The 18,243-nt window shown below is 38.7% G+C and overlaps 2 protein-coding genes across 5 annotated transcripts in view; one reads left to right on the forward strand and one right to left on the reverse strand.

Moving 5' to 3' along the window:
- The window catches only part of evla (Enah/Vasp-like a), a 35,715-nt gene extending 25,445 nt beyond the window's left edge, over nt 1-10,270 (forward strand). For 2 of the 3 annotated variants that reach the window (XM_077538992.1, XM_077538991.1), the window contains exons 5-14: nt 199-260; nt 958-1,776; nt 6,491-6,723; nt 6,935-7,050; nt 7,183-7,210; nt 7,341-7,380; nt 7,943-8,003; nt 8,083-8,140; nt 8,462-8,519; nt 8,853-10,270. In XM_077538992.1, coding sequence (XP_077395118.1) covers nt 199-260; nt 958-1,776; nt 6,491-6,723; nt 6,935-7,050; nt 7,183-7,210; nt 7,341-7,380; nt 7,943-8,003; nt 8,083-8,140; nt 8,462-8,519; nt 8,853-8,890 — 1,513 coding nt within the window. In that variant the 3' untranslated portion in view covers nt 8,891-10,270. The remainder of the gene's footprint in view (nt 1-198; nt 261-957; nt 1,777-6,490; nt 6,724-6,934; nt 7,051-7,182; nt 7,211-7,340; nt 7,381-7,942; nt 8,004-8,082; nt 8,141-8,461; nt 8,520-8,852) is intronic. The other variant, XM_077538993.1, reaches the window with a different exon arrangement.
- A 1,228-nt stretch (nt 10,271-11,498) lies between these two features.
- degs2 (delta(4)-desaturase, sphingolipid 2) lies at nt 11,499-17,975 on the reverse strand. Of its 2 annotated transcripts, XM_077538218.1 has the most exons (3): nt 17,436-17,966; nt 12,758-13,500; nt 11,499-11,739 (listed from the first exon to the last, which is right to left on the reverse strand). In XM_077538218.1, the coding sequence occupies exons 1-3, from the start codon at nt 17,887-17,889 to the stop codon at nt 11,596-11,598; spliced, it is 1,341 nt and encodes a 446-aa protein (XP_077394344.1). In that variant the 5' UTR covers nt 17,890-17,966; the 3' UTR covers nt 11,499-11,595. The 2 variants fall into 2 exon arrangements, with proteins under 2 accessions (XP_077394344.1, XP_077394343.1); XM_077538217.1 differs by lacking the exon at nt 11,499-11,739 and having other exon boundaries at nt 12,381-13,500; nt 17,436-17,975.
- Between the last annotated feature and the right edge of the window lie 268 nt (nt 17,976-18,243).

Consider the following 18,243-nt stretch of genomic DNA (forward strand, 5'->3'; position numbering starts at 1 on the left):
CTACTGCAAAATACAGTTAATACATGCAAATAGAGAATTGTGATCAGTCAATATAATTTCTGCAGCTTTTGTGTTGGATCTCATTGGATTTTGCACGTTGTACCTAAAAGCTGCAAAATCCGATGCGGGTGTTACTGCCAGCCGGAGTTAAGCATGAGTGTTGCCGTGACATTGAAGCGACGTGGTTGCTCTTGAAAGGATGATGGAGCAGCATCAGATGCAGGCGCACAAGGAGCGGGAGCGGCGGACGTCAGGATCAGGTGAGTGAGGCCTCAGCAAACACGCACACGCACAGCCGGTTGCCACGTCAGCCAAGCTGGGCCGACGTCCTGTTGGCATTTCAGAGTCACGCGAGAACTTGAAAGGAGCAAGCGTGTATTTGCTCTTGGTTTTGCTATCAGTGTGTTGTCAGGCAGAGTAAATATTGGAGGTGATGACATCATGAATAGAGAGCGCTCCACTTCCTGTTCCCGACTAACTAACCCACATTCCCACGATGCCCTTTTCTCCATGTGCACACACATACACACATGTTCAAGTCTTTCTCCAGACTTAAACATTTCCTTCGTCCCACTGGATGATATCGGTGACCCCCCACCCCTCCCCGAACCCCCCTAACCCTTAACCCCTGACCCCCCACCAAGCCCCTGCAACATGCTCTGCTGCCATCTCTTTCTTCCAGCTGCTGTTGGGGGGGAAATGTCATATGCTTTTTCTGGTCATGTTGCATTCTGCTGCTTGATATTTTGAGTCTTTCTTATTTGCGGTTTTTTGAATTATGCTCCTGATTTGTATTTTTATTTATTTATTTTTTTATCTTTTCATCTCGGCTTGGTTGCTTTTCATTCTTCTCACGTTTTTTCTCTTTTCTGTTTTCCTTTGTTTGTCACCCTCCTTGGTCCGCATCTCCTCCTGTCTCTCCTCTCCCCCCGCCCCCTTCCCCGCTGCCCCCCACAGTCGTTTCCACTCTCCAATACAAAGTGTGCGCACCCCCCGCCCACCCCGACACTCCGCCCGAGTACAGACAGTACAGAGCTAGCACACTGCCCCCGTCCTACGTCCGTGTGGCCTCCTCCTCCTCCCCGCCCTCCGCCTCCTCCTTTCCCTCCCAAGAGAAAGAGGCGGGGCCGGCGAGGGACAAGGCCCAGCTTTCCTCCCAGCTCTCCACCTCGCTGGCCTCCGCCTTCTCGCCCGTCCAGGCAGGAGTGACCACCGTGGGCCGCCAGGTCCGCCAGATCCCCCTGTCTCCGCCCACCACGGCGCGCCACGCCCACCAGCGCCACCAAGACATCGCGCTCCCACCCAAACACGGCACCTGGTCCGCCTCTCATTTGCAGCAAATGTACGCCCAGTGCCCGCCCCCCGCCTCCCCTCCGGTCATGATGGGCGCCAGGCAGGCGTTAGCGCCGGCGCAGCCCGTCCTCCCCGTGGCACACCCCCTCCCGGGCACGAGGATGAAGCCCCCGCCGTTCGATCCGGGCGCCCAGTACCTCCACCAGCATCAGCCCCACGCGCACGCCAACGGCCAGTCGGACGACTCCTACTCCCCCCACTCCCACCAGCTCCCACTCACCCCGCAGTACTGCGAGGCCGTGCCCCTGCCGCCCCTCACAGGCCCCGCCCCCAATCAGCAGTACCCGTCCACCTTCCACCCTCAGCAGCAGGTGCACCAGCAGCCCCCCGGCAACACCAACTCGCCCCCCTCGTACAATGACGGGGGCTCGCCCAAGGAGGCCCCCTCCCCCGTCCCCCAGCAGGCCCCCATGACCAACAGCAGTAAGTATGGAGAGGAGAGAGGGTGACCTTCTGCTTTTTTTTTTTTTTTTTTTTTTTTTTTTCTAAATAGGGATATCTTTCAAAAACATTATGCTGCCAAGAGAAATGCTATGAAATGACGAGAACAGACTGTTGGGAATACATTAATCAAAATTCATGGAACAAATAGTAGAAGTTAGGTTGTAAATGTCGGTCAATGCTTCTGTGTTTAGACTAACAGAGAAGTCTTGTTGGCCCTTATGAACCACCACTGTGTGAGACAAATAATAAACAGCACAAAAAGTAAAGTAATGTTTGTTGTGTAGATTGTGCCTTTGTTGTAAAATGTTTCTTGGCAATAACACTTCAACGTAAATTATCATGAATAGTAAAGCTTTTATTTAAAAAACAAAAACAAAAAAGACCATGTATATAGTAAGGTGTTTTTTGTTTTTAATGACATTTAAAAAAATAAAATAATAAATGAATAAAATAAAATAACTATTTGAACAACCATGTATAGTCAGATGTTTGTTTGTTTTTTTAACAACCATATATAGTAAGGCTTTTTTTTAAAAAAACAAAAAAACAAAAAACGACTGTATAGTAACTATGTATAGTAAGTTTTTTGTTGTTTTTTGTTTTTTTTAATGACCATGTATAGTAAGGCTTTTTTTTTTAACGACTATGTATAGTAAGTTTTTCTTTTTTTTTCTTTTTTTAAATGACCATGTATAGTAAGGCTTTTTTTTAATGACTATGTATGGTAAGGTTTTTTTTTTTTTTAAATGACCAGGCATTTTTTTTAATGACAATCTATGTATAGTAAGTCTTTTGTTTTTTTTAATGCATTTTTTTTAATGACTATGTATAGTAAGTTTTTTTTTTTTTTTTTTTAATGACCATGTATAGTAAGGCTTTTTTTTTTAACGACTATGTATGTATAGTAAGTGTTTTTTTTTGGTTTTTTTGTTTTTTTTTAAATGACCAGGCATTTTTTTTTTATGACAATCTATGTATAGTAAGTCTTTTGTTTTTGTTTTTTTAATGCATTTTTTTTTAATGACTATGTATAGTAAGTTTTTTTTTCTTTTTTTTAATTGAGCATGTATAGTAAGGCTTTTTTTTTTAACGACTATGTCAGTCACTATAGTCAGTTGTTTTTTTTGTTTTTTTTAAATGACCATGTATAGTAAGGGTGGCATGGTAGTCGAGTGGTTAGCACGTCCGTTTCTGAGGTCTCCGGTTCGAGTCCAGGCTCGGACCTTCCTGGGTGGAGTTTGCATGTTCTCCCCGTGCCCGCGTGGGTCTTCTCCGGGTACTCTGGTCTCCTCCCACATTCCAAAGACATGCATGGCAGGTTAATTGGGCGCTCCGAATTGTCCCTAGGTGTGCGTGTGAGTGTGGATGGTTGTTCGTCTCTGTGTGCCCTGCGATTGGTTGGCAACCAGTCCAGGGTGTCCAGGGTGTCCAGGGGGCCCAGAGCCAGCTGAGATAGGCGCCAGCAGCCCCCGCGACCCTTGTGAGGAATAAGTGGTCAAGAAAATGGATGGATGGATGTATAGTAAGGCATTTTTTTAACGACTTTGTATAGTAAGTTGTTTTTTTTTTTGTTTTTTTTTGTTTTTTTTTAATGACCATGTATATTAAGGCATTTTTTAACGTAAGTTTTTTTTTTTTTTTTTTTTTAAATGACCATGTATAGTAAGGCTTTTTTTTTTTTTTTTTAACGACTATGCAAAGTAAGTTGGGTTTTTTTTGGTTGTTTTTTTAAATGACCATATATAGTAAGGCTTTTTTTTTTATGACAATCTATGTATAGTAATTTTTTTTTATTTATTTATTTTTTTTGAAGACCATGTATAGTAAGGTTTTTTTTAACGACTATGTATCATAAAGGTTTTTGTTTTTTTTGTTTTTTTTAAATGACCACTTATAGTAAGGCATTTTTTTTAACGACTATGTATAGTAAGTTTTTTTTTTTTTTTTTTTTTTTTTTTAATGACCATGTATAGTAAGGCATTTTTTTTAATGACAATCTATGTATAGTAATTTTTTTTTATTTATTTTTTAATGACCATGTATAGTAAGGCATTTTTTTAACGACTATGTATAGTGTTTTTTTTTTTTTTTAAATGACCATGTATAATAAGGCTTTTTTTTAACGGCTATGTATAGTAAGTTTTTTTTTGTTTTTTTTTAATGACCACTTATAGTAAGGCATCTTTTTAATGACTATGTATAGTAAAAAAAAATTCTTTTTTTTTAATTGACCATGTATAGTAAGGCTTTTTTTTTTTTTAATGACTATGTATAGTAAGTTTTTGTTTTTTTGTTTTTTTAAATGACCATGTATAGTAAGGCATTTTTTGAATGACTTTGTATAGTAAGTTGTTGTTTTTTTTGGGGTTTTTTTAATGGCCATGTACAGTAAGGAATTTTTTTTAATGACTATGTATATTACATTTTTTTTTTTTTTTTTATGACCATGTATAGTAAGGCTTTTTTTAACGACTATGTATAGTAAGTTTTTTTTTTTTTTTTTTTTTTTTTTTTTAAATGACCATGTATAGTAAGGCTTTTTTTTTTTTAACGACTATGTAAAGTAAGTTTTTTTTTTTTTTTTTTTTTTTTTAATGACCATGTATAGTAAGGCTTTTTTTTAACGACTATGAAAAGTATTTTTTTTTTTTTTTTTTTTTTTTTAATGACCATGTATAGTAAGGCATTTTTTTTAATGACCATGTATAGTAAGGCTTTTTTTAACGACTATGTATAGTAAGTTTTTTTTTTTTTTTTTTTTTTTTTTTTTAATGACAATGTATAGTAAGGCTTTTTTTTAATGACTATGTAAAGTAAGTTGTTTTTTTTTTGTTTTTTTTTTAATGACCATGTATAGTAAGGCTTTTTTTTTTAATGACAATCTATGTATAGTAAGTTTTTTTTTTTTTTTTTTTTTTTTTTTTTTTTTTTTAATGACCATGTATAGTAAGGCATTTTTTTTAATGACTATGTATATTAAGTTGTTTTTTTTTGTGTTTTTTTTTTTAAATGACCATGTATAGTTAGGCTTTTTTTTTACGACTATGTAAAGTAAGTATTTTTTTATTTTATTTTTTTTTATGTCCATGTATAGTAAGGCATTTTTTTAAATGACCATGTATAGTAAGGCTTTTTTTTAATGACTATGTAAAGTAAGTTTTTTTTTGTTTTTTTTTAATGACCATGTATAGTAAGGCTTTTTTTTTAACGACTATGAAAAGTAAGTTGTTTTTTTTTGTTTTTGTTTTTTAATGACCATGTATAATAAGGCTTTTTTTTTTTTTACGGCTATGTATAGTAAGTTTTTTTTTTGCTTTGTTTTTTAATGACCACTTATAGTAAGGCATCTTTTTAATGACTATGTATAGTAATTTTTTTTTCTTTTTTTTTTAATTGACCATGTATAGTAAGGCTTTTTTTTTTTTATGACTATGTATAGTAAGTTTTTGTTTTTTTGTTTTTTTAAATGACCATGTATAGTAAGGCATTTTTTGAATGACTTTGTATAGTAAGTTGTTTTTTTTTTTGTTTTTTTTTTAATGGCCATGTACAGTAAGGATTTTTTTTGTGTGTTTTTTTTTTTAAATGACCATGTATAGTTAGGCTTTTTTTTTACGACTATGTAAAGTAAGTATTTTTTTTTTTTTTTTTTTTATGACCATGTATAGTAAGGCTTTTTTTTTTAACGACTATGAAAAGTAAGTTTGGTTTTTTTTTTGTTTTTTTTTATGTCCATGTATAGTAAGGCATTTTTTTTAATGACCATGTATAGTAAGGCTTTTTTTAACGACTATGTAAAGTAAGTTTTTTGTTTTTTATTTTTATTTTTTTTAAATGACAATGTATAGTAAGGCTTTTTTTTTAATGACTATGTAAAGTAAGTTTTTTTTTTTGTTTTTTTTAAATGACCATGTATAGTAAGGCATTTTTTTAATGACTATGTATATTAAGTTGTTGTTTTTTTGTTTTTTGTTTTTTTTTAATGACCATGTATAGCCGTCCGGCTTTTTTTTAACGACTGTGTATAGTAATTTTTAGTTGTTTTTTTTTTTTTTTTTTTTTAATGACCATGTATAGTACGGCATTTTTTATAATGACTATGTATAATACGTTTTTTTTTTAGTTTTTTTTATGACCATGTATAGTAAGGCATTTTTTTAATGACTATGTATAGCAAGTTTTTTTGTTTTTTTTTGTAGACGAGTTATTGCCAAAAAGCATTGTTACAAAGAAATGATCAAGACTTTGTTTATTCTTTATTTTGTGCAGCTTCGTCAACATGAACAATACCAGCAGTTAAATGCACATTTAGTCAACTTTATTTAGACAACACAGTTAATATGGCTAAACAAAAAAAAAAAAAGTGATTAAAAGCTGGATGATATGACTTACAGTAAGTCAAAATAAATCCATCTGTGAATAAATTTAAAAAAAAAAAAAAAAAAAGAGGCAAAAACACCAAACAAAAATGGCTGCAAAATATTCTTCAAAATACATTATACAATACAAATACATTAAGGCCTAAACCGTGCTTTTAAACTTGACAGTCAAGTCGTTCTAAGCCTAAAAGTCAAAACAACTGCTCTCCTCCTATTTTAGCACCCAGGACCCCATGAGCCAACCTCCCAGGGTGGGGGGGGGAGGGGGGGTCCCCCAGCCAAAGTTAACCGAGCTCTAACTCTGCCCCTCGCAGGCGCCCCTGTCTCCGCAGGTCACCCCGCCATGCTGTCCGTGGCCCCGCCCCCGGCCGGTCCACCAGCCCCTCCGCCGCCGCCGGGACCGCCGCCCCCGATGGCGGCACCCCCGCCCATGCCCCCTCCGCTGCCCACCGGCGGGGGGCCGCCCGGGGGTCCCCCTGGGATGCAGCAGCAGCCCTCGGGACTGGCGGCCGCGCTGGCTGGGGCCAAACTTCGGAAGGTTCAAAGGGTGAGCATCCTTTGAATGTATACTGTGCAATTATCCCATTTGTGTTCAAAAAATAAATAAATACATAAAGGGTTTCATTGTCAACTCAACACTTGGCAAAAATGGCCCCGAACAAGCTGAAAGGGTCGTAAACTCCAACAAGGCTGATGTGTGCGCTTTACGGGGGGCAATAAAAAGGACCGTCAACAAAACAGCCGCTTGTGTGCTTTAGGACGAGAGCAGTCCGCCAGGATCAAGCGGCAAAAGTGACTCCAACCGATCTAGTGGCGGTAGTGGAGGTGGTGGAGAAGGTCTGATGCAGGAGATGAATGCCTTATTAGCTCGCAGGTAAAACGAAACATCTACCTGACAGATACTCAAATGTACAGCATGTCCCAAACAAATGAACTCACACTTTACTACTTAGTTGGATTTTGTTGGCTCATAATGTTAGTCAACTCGTGTTTCTTCTTCTCTTAGACGAAAAGCGTCTGAGAAACCTGATGAAGTAAGTCTTTCTATTTATCATCTTTGATGCCACGAGATTATGTTTGCACTTCAAGCCTGAAGATAAAACTGAAGTTTACAGTCATGCAAATGATGAAGTCAACATTTTTTTTTTTCCCTCTCACCTGCAGGACGACTCTGGTAGTCGCGGGCCTGGTCAGAACTCAACAGGTATTTATTTTAATGTTGCAGTTCTTCTTTTTTAAAGGGGCAGCACGTGACTAGTGGTTAGTACATCTGCTCCACAGTCAAGATGTTCTGGGTTCGAATATCGCCTCAAGCCTTCACACACAACACAATCCAAAAGCGATATCTGATTTTCAATAGTTAATTTTCATTTATGATTACTTTTGTCAGATTCAAGTTATTTCTGTGACCAATTTTGTGTACTTGTCATGCCACAGTACCACTCGCTATTTTCACTTTTTCATAGTGAAAAGTGAAACTATTTCTTGCATCCTTCACAGTGAAAGCCCAAAGTTGTGTTTACAACAGATGCATTCCATACTGCATGTTTTGTACTGAACACAGAAAATTGAATTTTGACTCTCTACTGCCACCTGTGGCTGAAGAATGAAACTGCATTTCCCTTCCTCATGTACACAATGAGCACATGACGTCACATCCGCAGGGCAGATTTTTACAAAGCGCAGCTTTACATGGAAAAGTCACACCAAAGGAAAGCAGCAAGAGTGCTGCAATTAATTGCAACTGCCGCTTTGCTCCTCGTTAGATGCTGTGAAGAAGCCATGGGAGAGATCCAACTCGGCAGAGAAGTCCTCACTGGTGTCAAGGTAGGAAAGGGAAATGGTTATCCTGTAGTTAACATGCAAGGGCTGATTTTTTTTTTTTTCCCCTCCTCTTGTGTCATAGAGTGAGACCCATTGGCAGCACTAGTGAATCAGACACCGAATTTGACAGGATGAAACAGGTGCGGTTTATGCATCTACGTGGCACTTTTATTATTTGAAGTGCTCGAGTGTGGCACTTCATGGGATGCTGGCTCCCTCTAGTGGTACAGAAAAGAATTACTGAATTTAATGTTTTGCTGTTTTTTTTTTAATCCAGTATATATATATATATATATATATATTTAAGTTTGAAGTACAATACTTGTTTTGTTTTGTTTTTTACCTTTTAAAACTTTTTGAAATATTTATCACAATTATATAAAAATAAAGTGGGGGTCCACTGAACAGCCTTTTCTTTTTTTTTTTTGCTTGAATTATCTCTGAATTTGTTTTTCTCGTAGGAGATTTTGGACGAAGTTGTGCGCGAGCTGCATAAAGTGAAAGATGAAATCATCCATGGTAAGCTGCTTTGAGCCTGCGGGTTTGCATCCTTATCTTGCCGTGGCGCAAACCAAGCGTGAGATGGAAGTGAGCTTTGCGCGTTTGTCTCCGGCTGACATCTGTAAATGATTGTCACGCTCTCACACTCAAAGATCGGTTTTAAGCTCATCTGCTGATTTTTGTTGGTTATAAAAGAGCAGAATGTTGTAACTGTTAATGCTTTGGTTATACTCATGGGTAAAAGAATTTTTTTTAGCGCCACACTAAGGAAACTACTTGACATTTCCATGACTTTACTGTAAGTGGTGACATAAGCTGCGGAAAATAACTTTCCCATTCTTTTGATGTCAGCCATCAGACAAGAAATAGGTCGGATCAGCACATCCTAATCTCAGCTGAGCGACGTTATTATGGGAGGAGAGCAGGAGGAAGACGACGAGGAGGACATCGGATGGACGCAGGCGGGACCCGCTAGGAGAAACCCCCCCCCCAGAGAATGTTCTCTCAATGTTTCTGTGAAGTTGCGTCGCAGAGACGTTGCGGCAACATTTGAGTCTGCCGGACAGCAAAAGCGGACAGAAGAGAGCGAGACGAACTCAAGGAGAGCAAATTGAAAAATGAACAAGTCGTGCCGAGTTCCGTGTTGTGGTTGTTGCGTGCGCCTCAGACTGCCCAGTGTTGCCACGTTTTCTTCTGTTCCGTCTCAAAAAAGGAAAATATTTTTGGTTTTCTAAGTTTGTACTGTTGTATTATTTAAAAACCTGTGCTGACGTTGACGAGTATTACAGAAGGACAAATGGAAAATTGCACATTTTCTGTGTCAGAATTTTAGAATCCTTCTCTGTTCATTTGATCCCAGACGATTTGTTTAAAAACAAGCACAAAGTTGGCCAAATTAGGGCCAAGCTGAAGTTTTTGATTGCCATATTCATACTGGTGTTGTGCGTCCGACCTTTTCTTCCTGCAGACAAGTAGCCACTGAACATACACCTGCACCACCAAGGCAACACCACTGAGCGCTGCCATACTCAAGCCCAGAATGATAAATAAATTGGCAAACATGTTGTATGCTTGGCTCATATTTGTGAGCAGCGGGACGAAATCCGTCAAAGTTTGTCTTTGAAGGTACCTTGGAAAGTGCCCAACCCTACTTCCTTTCTTTCCAGCCATGTCTTGAGAATTTTTAGTTTACTCCAGATGCACATGCCTAACAAATATGAAACCTGGCTTTGAGTACTTTTTTTTTTTTTACACACACACACACACACACACACACTAAAAGGTTCCACACCTGGTAAGCGTTCAGTGGTGTTTGAAAAAAAATGTCAATGACCTAACAATGTGGTAGTTTTCAAAACCCTCCTATGTTTGTGGCCCTCCCACTTATGCATGAACCCCTACTCCTCAATTCATTTGTTTTGGTAAATGGAGAAGAAGAAAAAGAAAAAAAAAAAAACAGGCAGTGCATTTATTACCGTGGTTTGTTTCCATGATGAATCCCATTCTGTGTACGAGAGGATGCTGATAATAGTAGCAAAGTGGGAGGGGGGAGTTGTATAATGAAAAAAAAAAAAAAAAAAAAGAAAGACAGGAGGATGTTATGTTTCTCTGCCAATATGCAAAGTAAAGTTAGCTCAGAAGAATGTGCACAAATGGTCGGTCAATGTGATGGTAACTCAAAGTGTCTTTGCAGGAGTTTGGATTGTTGCACTTGCATTGTCAGCTCTCAGCGACGTTCTCATTAAATAAATAAATACATTAAAAAGCTGGACCTGAAAATTCATTCAACCAAACAGTAAAAGCAGCGAGAAGATTCACCTGTTCGCAAAATCTCAACTTTTTTTTTTTTTAAGAAACAAAGACCAAAGACTTTTTTTCCCCATCAATATCTTTGTATAAAGATGTATTTATTTTATTTTTTTTACAGTTAAATAGAAACATCTAAACATTAAAAAAAAAAGAAGAAGAAGAAAACAATAAGGTTACAGTATACGCAGGCCCGCAGCTGCCTAAGCCAAAGCGTTTTGCTCACTAGCACAACCCATTTGCACTTAGTACGCTAGCCATCATATGAAACGTTTACGGACTCCGAACTCGGCCTCTCACTCTTCTCATGCTTTCAATTAAAACCACTCCAGTCTGAACATCAAAATGAGGTAAGTACAGTTCAGAGTCGTCATGGGAAAAATAATATTGATGAGCGTGTATTACAGCAACAACAACATGACACTAATGCGCCGTTTTATCCAAGTGCTTGAGTTTCAGTGCACTTTTTCTACTATGCCCTTGAACGCAACACCGCCATTTCGCCATAGACGCTGTACGCCAGTAAACAAACGTAATAAGGCCCGCCCGCATTTTAAAAAGATGTTATGAAAAAAGGTAGACAGAACACCTGGCTAAATTAGTAAATTGATTCAAAAAATATGCGTGGCGAAACTTCAGGCGCAGTTAACGCGTCCGGCTAATTGATGTTTTTATTGCTTAGATTAATAGGGCAGACGCTTTATTTTTACGCTGAAATGGATAGCAAAGCTAGAGAGTTGACGTTAACTAGTAGGCCAACCATTGTTGAGTATTACTTCAAGACAGCCAAAAGAAACATTTTATACATATTTCTGAGAAAATGTCGGAAGTACGTGTCTACTACATTTTGGTTCTGTTGGATTAGTTTAGGGTTTGTTAGTTTGTCTGTTTTTATTAACATTTTGTTTCTTCCTCCCGGAAGTGCCTTGGCGCCTAATTTTTCCAAACATGAAATAGTCTCTGAAAGCAAAAGTCCTAACATCACTGAGAGGCAGCAAAAAGAACCACACAACAGCAATAATAATAATAATAATAATAATAATAATAATAATAATAGAAATAAATAATATTCACTACTGGATACTATTAATTGTAGTCCCAAATTGAATTCGAATTGCACTGTGAACGAAGGAAATGTTTTACCTTTTTTTTTTTTTTTTTTAAACATGTTTGACTGCTACGGACTGAGCCAGCATTGAGAGTCAACATCACCTGAACTGCGGTGCGTTAACCAGTGAAATTCACATTGGCGTGGTGGTTCCGTGGCCCTTCCTGGGACGAGTCTGCTCTACTCCTGCTTGCTCAACTTGAACTCACGCTTGATTCGGGCGTACGGGCCGATGCTATCGTCGAACACAAAGTCCCAGAGCACCTGCAACCACGACGTGTGCTGAGGCAGGGAGTCGTAATACTCGGCCGCAATTTGCTTCACCTGGAGACGCAAACCAGAGGATTAATGTTAGCTTGTTGGAAAGGCCACATTTCATTTCTATTTCAGTTTTGGGGACAGACCAAAAATGGGAACTAGCGGATGGAAAACACACGCAAAGTCTTTGTTCTAGTGGAGGATGTGGCGTGTGTGCATTTTGAATACATTTAAACTGAGAACTGAGGTTGTTTATTAAGTTCACTTCCGCTTACATTTTGTTCCATGTATGACTTTGGTCGTTTTTCAGAAAAAAAAGTCAGAAAGTGTCTGTGGTTAACAGGTTTCGTGACAGACAATTAGTTTCATTGCGGAAGCGAGCTCTTGACATGCAGCCCACAGCCTTTCTGTGTTGCCGACTCACTCAAGTGGCATTGGTTAATCAGTTACAGGGTGTGATGTTTCCGCTGATAAACACCTTTTTGTTTACTTTAATCCAAGACAGGCCACGTACCTAAACCCCAGTACCAATCACATAATCAAACCCACTGTCCAAATAAGCCGACAGCGTGGTATACGGTTTTTGACGACACACGGGGACTAAACACAAAAACGGAATTTGAATTATACAATTTGAATTGATTGGTTTGGAACATAAATTGAATTAAAATTATGAAATTTCTAATCTAATCAAGGAACGACAGAAACAGATTTATTTATTTATTTATTTTTGTGAAGTTCGGTGTAAAATTGAAACTTGAGATGAGCCACTATTGATATGTGCTGTGCACCGTTTCTACCACTAGGTGTCAGTAATCCCTAGGGCATGGAGTCCAATGCGGGCATGGCAGTATGGTTTCTGGGGAAAGTTTTCGCGTGGTATCACCTGGCCAAAAAACACCTTCAAATTATACAGTTGTACTCTAACCTCATTCATGCTCAATGTTCTTTTCGACACTTTCCTTTCATGTACCCATTCTCCGATTGGCTGACAATTTTCAGGTTTGCTCATACAGGCCAAAATCCCGCAAAGATGGCAGCCACTTGTCACATTGCTGATGTGATGAAGAAAATAAAATTTTACCTGAGGTAGCTTACTGCCAGGTATGCTGGGGAAGTCATGGTGCTCCATGTGATAGCCAACATTGAAGGTGATCAAGTTGAGCGATCCATAGTACGAGTACGTCTCGTGTCCCTTCATAAACATGTAGTGTTCGGCTATGAAATGTCCTGAAATGGGGTGCAGTCCCATACACAAGATGGACCCGGAGATGAGGTAAACCACCGGCTTGAGCCCCCACAGATAGAAAATGGCGACATCCGCTGCCAGCTGGACCACAAAGTTCTGAACCTCCAGCTTGCAAATGGGTTTCGGGTTGACCAGCAGGGGGCGCAGGGCGTAGAAGAACGGCTGCAGGAAGAGCCACACCAACTTCCTGGTCGGTGTGCAGAAGAACCAGCCCTCAAAGTCGGTGGGAATGTCCACGTCCAGCCTGTCCACGCCCAGGTAGCGGTGGTGGTCGATGTGGTACTTCTTGAAGGAGGCCGAGTAGGGCAGGCCGATGGGCAGGTTGGCCCACATGGCGAACCAGCGGTTCCACCTGGCCAGCTTGTTGCCAAAGGCCACGTTGTGCGAAATGTCGTGGATGGCCAACGTCAGCGAGTGGTTGACGCAGCCGCCGAACGCGTAGGCCCAGAACAAGATCCACTTCCAGGGGAGATCTCGCACCAGGTAGCAGGCCAGGAGCTGGGTCAGCACCATGCCCGACACCACCCACTTCAGATGGGGGTCTGGACCCATCAGGGACTTGATCTCTGGGTATTTGGCTGCGGGGAACATAGAAGAGATCGTTCAGTGGAGAAGTCAAACTAAAGTCAGAATGTGTACATTTATTTCAATAACAGCTTTCAGAAACACATGTTTTGAATGGAAATTGAAAGATGAATATTGAACTGCTGAATGAATCAATAACATTTATTTCACTCATAAAAGACAAAAATTCCACACACATGTCCACCATTAAAAAAAAAATATTTTCACCTACCCTTTTTTTACAAATTCAGACCAGTCAAAGTGATTAACTCAAATATCACCAATAAATGATCATAAAATTAAAGGGATACTTTACTTATTTAGCCATTTTTGGCAGTCAAACATTAATATTTTGCCTATAATAAATTTGACATTTCAATTATTTTTCATGTACAATTAGTACCTTTAAAAACATTTTGCAACTTGCTGTCGACTGAAAATGACATCAAGAGGGCTCAGGTAACCAATCACAGCTCAGCTTGTGAAAGTCACATGACCAAACCTAGAAAACAGGTAACCAATCACAACTCAGCTTGTGAAAGTTACATGACCAAACCTAGAAAACAGGTGAGCTGTGATTGGTTACCTGAGCGCTTGTGATGTCATTTTCAGTCGACAGCAAGTTGCAAAATGTTTTTTTAAAAGGTATAATTGAATGTGAAAAAATAATGAAAGTATCTAATTAATTACAGACAAAATATTAACTTTTTATTGCTATAATTGGCTAAATAAGTGAAGAATCCCTTTAACAAACCAAGATCCAAACAACTCACATTATCATATTTTTTCAGTTACTTTACTTTAAAGCAAATATTTAAAATGAGAAATTGTCTGACACCTTGATATGTTCACGATTCAGGAAGTGGTTTAAGAGCATTTCTGCAACAGATCTGCCTTTGACTTGACCAATCCTTCTTTTACAGTGTTAATATTTAACCCAATTGCACTCTCTCCATCTATTCATTTGATGAAATGGTGAATTATATTAACTAATATTATATACACATAAACCCGACCTAAGAATGTACTGTATTTACTTGAAGCAAGGCCATGATGTGATTGATATCACCACAAAATGGGCTTGCTTGTGTTTGTTTTGTTATACAGCCGTGTTGCTAAATGTCACATTGTTATTACTTTGTATCCCACTTATATAGGGAATGAAGTTAAATGAATAACCAGACATCATAAAAACTTCAACTTCTATGATCTTAGCTTGTTTAAGGTGTAGTCAGCCTCCAGATTCATCCGATAATCAGTAACAGCACGAATCACTCCACAAGCATTATTGAACTAAAAAAAATAATCATACTGTGTTGTAATCAAAGAAAAGTCACTGTTCATCACGGTAGCCACATGATGACAAAAAAATGGAAGCGATGTCACTTCCAAAGCAACCCTTCCGTGTTTTCCGTTCCACACCGCAGAGGATAATTCAAAATAAGGCCCTTTAATATTTAATGGCTTAGAGGTGTCAAGCATCCTATTGTGTCGTTTCACACCTGTGGAAACGCTGCAAAAACAAGAACACAAAAGGACGCTGTAGAGAGGAAAGCAATGCCAATTTCAATTGACATGAGGAAGGGAGAGGAGGAGGGGGTGAATGGGGTTTCAGATGGCAGGAGGAAGACAGAGTGGGAGATGAGGCGTTGCAAAAAAATAATTGTGTATCAAACGTTGTCATGAGGGTTTGTATTGTTAAACAATGTTTGATATCAATGAAACGGTGGATGATGATGATGATATAGGAGCGTTAATCGATTTCTATTTTATTAAATAGGTAGAAAGTAACTTATTTAAAAAAATAAAAAGTATACCCCCTAAAATAATTTACGACCGTTTGTCTATACCGCCTCTTTTAGGATGTTTTCGAGGTAGTTCCAACCCTTAGACAGATAGACATTTACACCCCGAAAGATTCATCTCTGATCGCAGGATGGCTGAAGGTAACTTCTAATTTTTATAAAATATTATGATGGAGATCTGGGGAATTATAATAAATTGTATATATATTTTATAGAAACTTTAGTAACTGTCGATATAATTTATAGACTGTATGAGTTTTATATTATTATTTTTTTTACAAAATCTAATATATAACGCTGTCTTCTAAAACTATTTTAGTTATTGAAGAGGATGATATCTATAGCTGTGCCGATCTTGGTGAGACTCATCTTCTCTTTTATATAAATATATATATATATATATATATATATATATATATATATATATATATATATATATATGCTGTTGATGGTTTTCTGGCCCCTAAGGTCATGCAATGTGGAAAAACGGCCCTTAGAAGTCAACCCAGGAAAAAAAAAAATTTAATTTGGTCTCGAGCTAAAATAAATGACATGCTAATAACCTGTTGCATTAATAAACTCATGATAACAGCTGTGGTTCACACTCCGAGTCGGCACATTTGACACAGTGGACAACTCTTGTAACCCGTGGTCATTTGACTGCCAAATAAGCCATCCTCTCACGCACTACATTGTGTTTGTACGTGCACGTGCGTGCGCATGTGTTTGTCAAGAGCAGACGTAAAGGGAAAGAATAGAGAGTATGTGCCTTGTTACCAAGCCAGCCCCGAGGCATTATCATGGCACCATTGTGCAACTCGGGTGAACAGACGGGTCAATCTCCTGTGGGAGTTTTTGGACAAAGCAAAAACAAAAGAAGTGTCAGTGTACACCTGACAAGTGTTGTTTTTAAACTTACAATCACAATACAGTATCGATAAAAGTAGCAATACGCTTCCTAAAAAATTCCAGGGGGTTGTTATGTCCTTCTGTAGATTCTAAGGCATCCACATTATTGTAGGTAAGTCACAAAGGTTGAATCAAGGCAACTGGAGCCTTCTTGTTTATTTTATTTTTTTTTTGTGTCTTTTGCGATAAAGTTAAAAAATGACTTGTACAAATATTAGGCTAACAATATCTGTTAGAATTTGTTTAGACAGAATGCTTAAATGTCGTAGCCAAGTTGCCACTGACAATTCCAAGCTTTTGTCACAAAATGGCGGATCATCTGGGTCAAGTTAAAATAGCTTTTATTGTCACAAAAAAAAAACATCAGCTGCATTCGAGGACAACAGAAAGGTGGGAAGTTGGACTGACTTCAAACCAGAAATTGTGCATGGGACACCCCTTTTGTTGCCAAGTTAGGAAAAAGAAGGATGACATCACCGACTGGCTTCAATCTGATATCATTTGACAATTAACAGTGAATTGGCAAAACATAATCTACAAAATCATAAACATATTTATCACTTAATTTATTGTGAAATTAAATTTAGTTATTCAAAGTAACTGACTGCGTTAACCAGAAAAAAACAATTTATTGTATCTTCGTTGTTAACATTTGCCTTAAACTGATCTGACTAATCTGACTTCTCATCTTCGACGAATACAGCATTAAACTAATTAAACTCAGCGCTCATTGAAAAGCATATTGGACTTTGAATCCTTAAAATTTTATTTGTGAGGATTAATTTGATTTCAAAATGTGAAGAAATATCATTTGACTACTAAAACAATATGCCTGGTTTGTATGCTAGTCACAGGCAAAAGTAAATATGCAGCGTTTTCAGCGAAATATCAGAAATGCCCGGATGTTCGGAGTTGTCAATTTGCTTTTCTTTTTTTTTTTTCTATCCTGGTGTCCTGGGGGTCTAGAAAGTTACAAACGTCCCTGGCCGTGACCTTAATGTCAAATATGTGCCTCGGCCCAAGAAAGGTTGGGAAAGAGTGAGTTCCGATATCCCTGCAGGTGGCGGTCATTATCTCTTCGTCTAAGCAGATGACTGTTTGAGTAAGAGCTAGTAAACTGGTTTAACCGGATCACAGAATTTGTTAGAAACTTAAAAAACAAACAAAAACAAAAAAACGACTACCAAACCAAAGCAGCTCGCACGTCCTCCTTGACCGTGTTACGTCTCACTCACCCAGTATCTCTTTCCTCCTCGCCGTGTGCGGCTGGTCGTTATACACCCATTCGAAGTCGCCTCTTCCACCTGTCTTGTCCATGACGTCCTCTCCCAGACCGAGTGAATGGAACGAAACGCAGTCGAGTCCAGTAGTGGAGTGGCTGGCCGGCACCGCTCCAACTAATAGTAGAAGTGAAGAACTCCCCACAGCCCGCACCCACCGCCACCACGAGGCCACGCCCACTCGAGCAGGTAGCACGCCATGCGGTAATGCAGCAGGTGTGTCAGCTCCCTCCACCTCCTTCATTATGATTGCGCTGTCGCTGCACCGGCTCAAATGTGCCAGTAACCTTATACTCGTTAAGTGTCTCGAAATAAAACTATTTTTGTTTTTATGAAGTAAAACCAAAAACACTCCATAACCATAATGTGGTGCGATTCCAATCATCAGGATCGTTGATGAGCTGATCATATATCAGCTGTGTTGGAAGTGAAACATCAAAACCTGCAGGACTCTGGCAACAACAAAATTTCTAGCATTGTGTTTTGGGAAGTGATATTTCCACTTTTTTTTTTTTTTCAATCGGGGAAGGGAGGAGTAGTGATAATTATCTGCTTTTCATTTTTGTGTGGTAATTGCCCCATTATTTCGTTTTACGTTAATTGAAAGTCTATCGTGCAAGACTGGGAAAAAAAGAATAAATATAAGAAAATAGTTTTCATTTTACATCCGACATACAGCACATCTTAGATAAGTGTCAAACTTTTAAATTAAGAACAATTAGTTCTAAAATGCTGAAGAAAAATTGCACAACATAGTTGTCTT

Source organism: Festucalex cinctus, chromosome 12, assembly GCF_051991245.1.
Source record: "Festucalex cinctus isolate MCC-2025b chromosome 12, RoL_Fcin_1.0, whole genome shotgun sequence".
Classification (NCBI taxonomy): domain Eukaryota; kingdom Metazoa; phylum Chordata; class Actinopteri; order Syngnathiformes; family Syngnathidae; genus Festucalex; species Festucalex cinctus.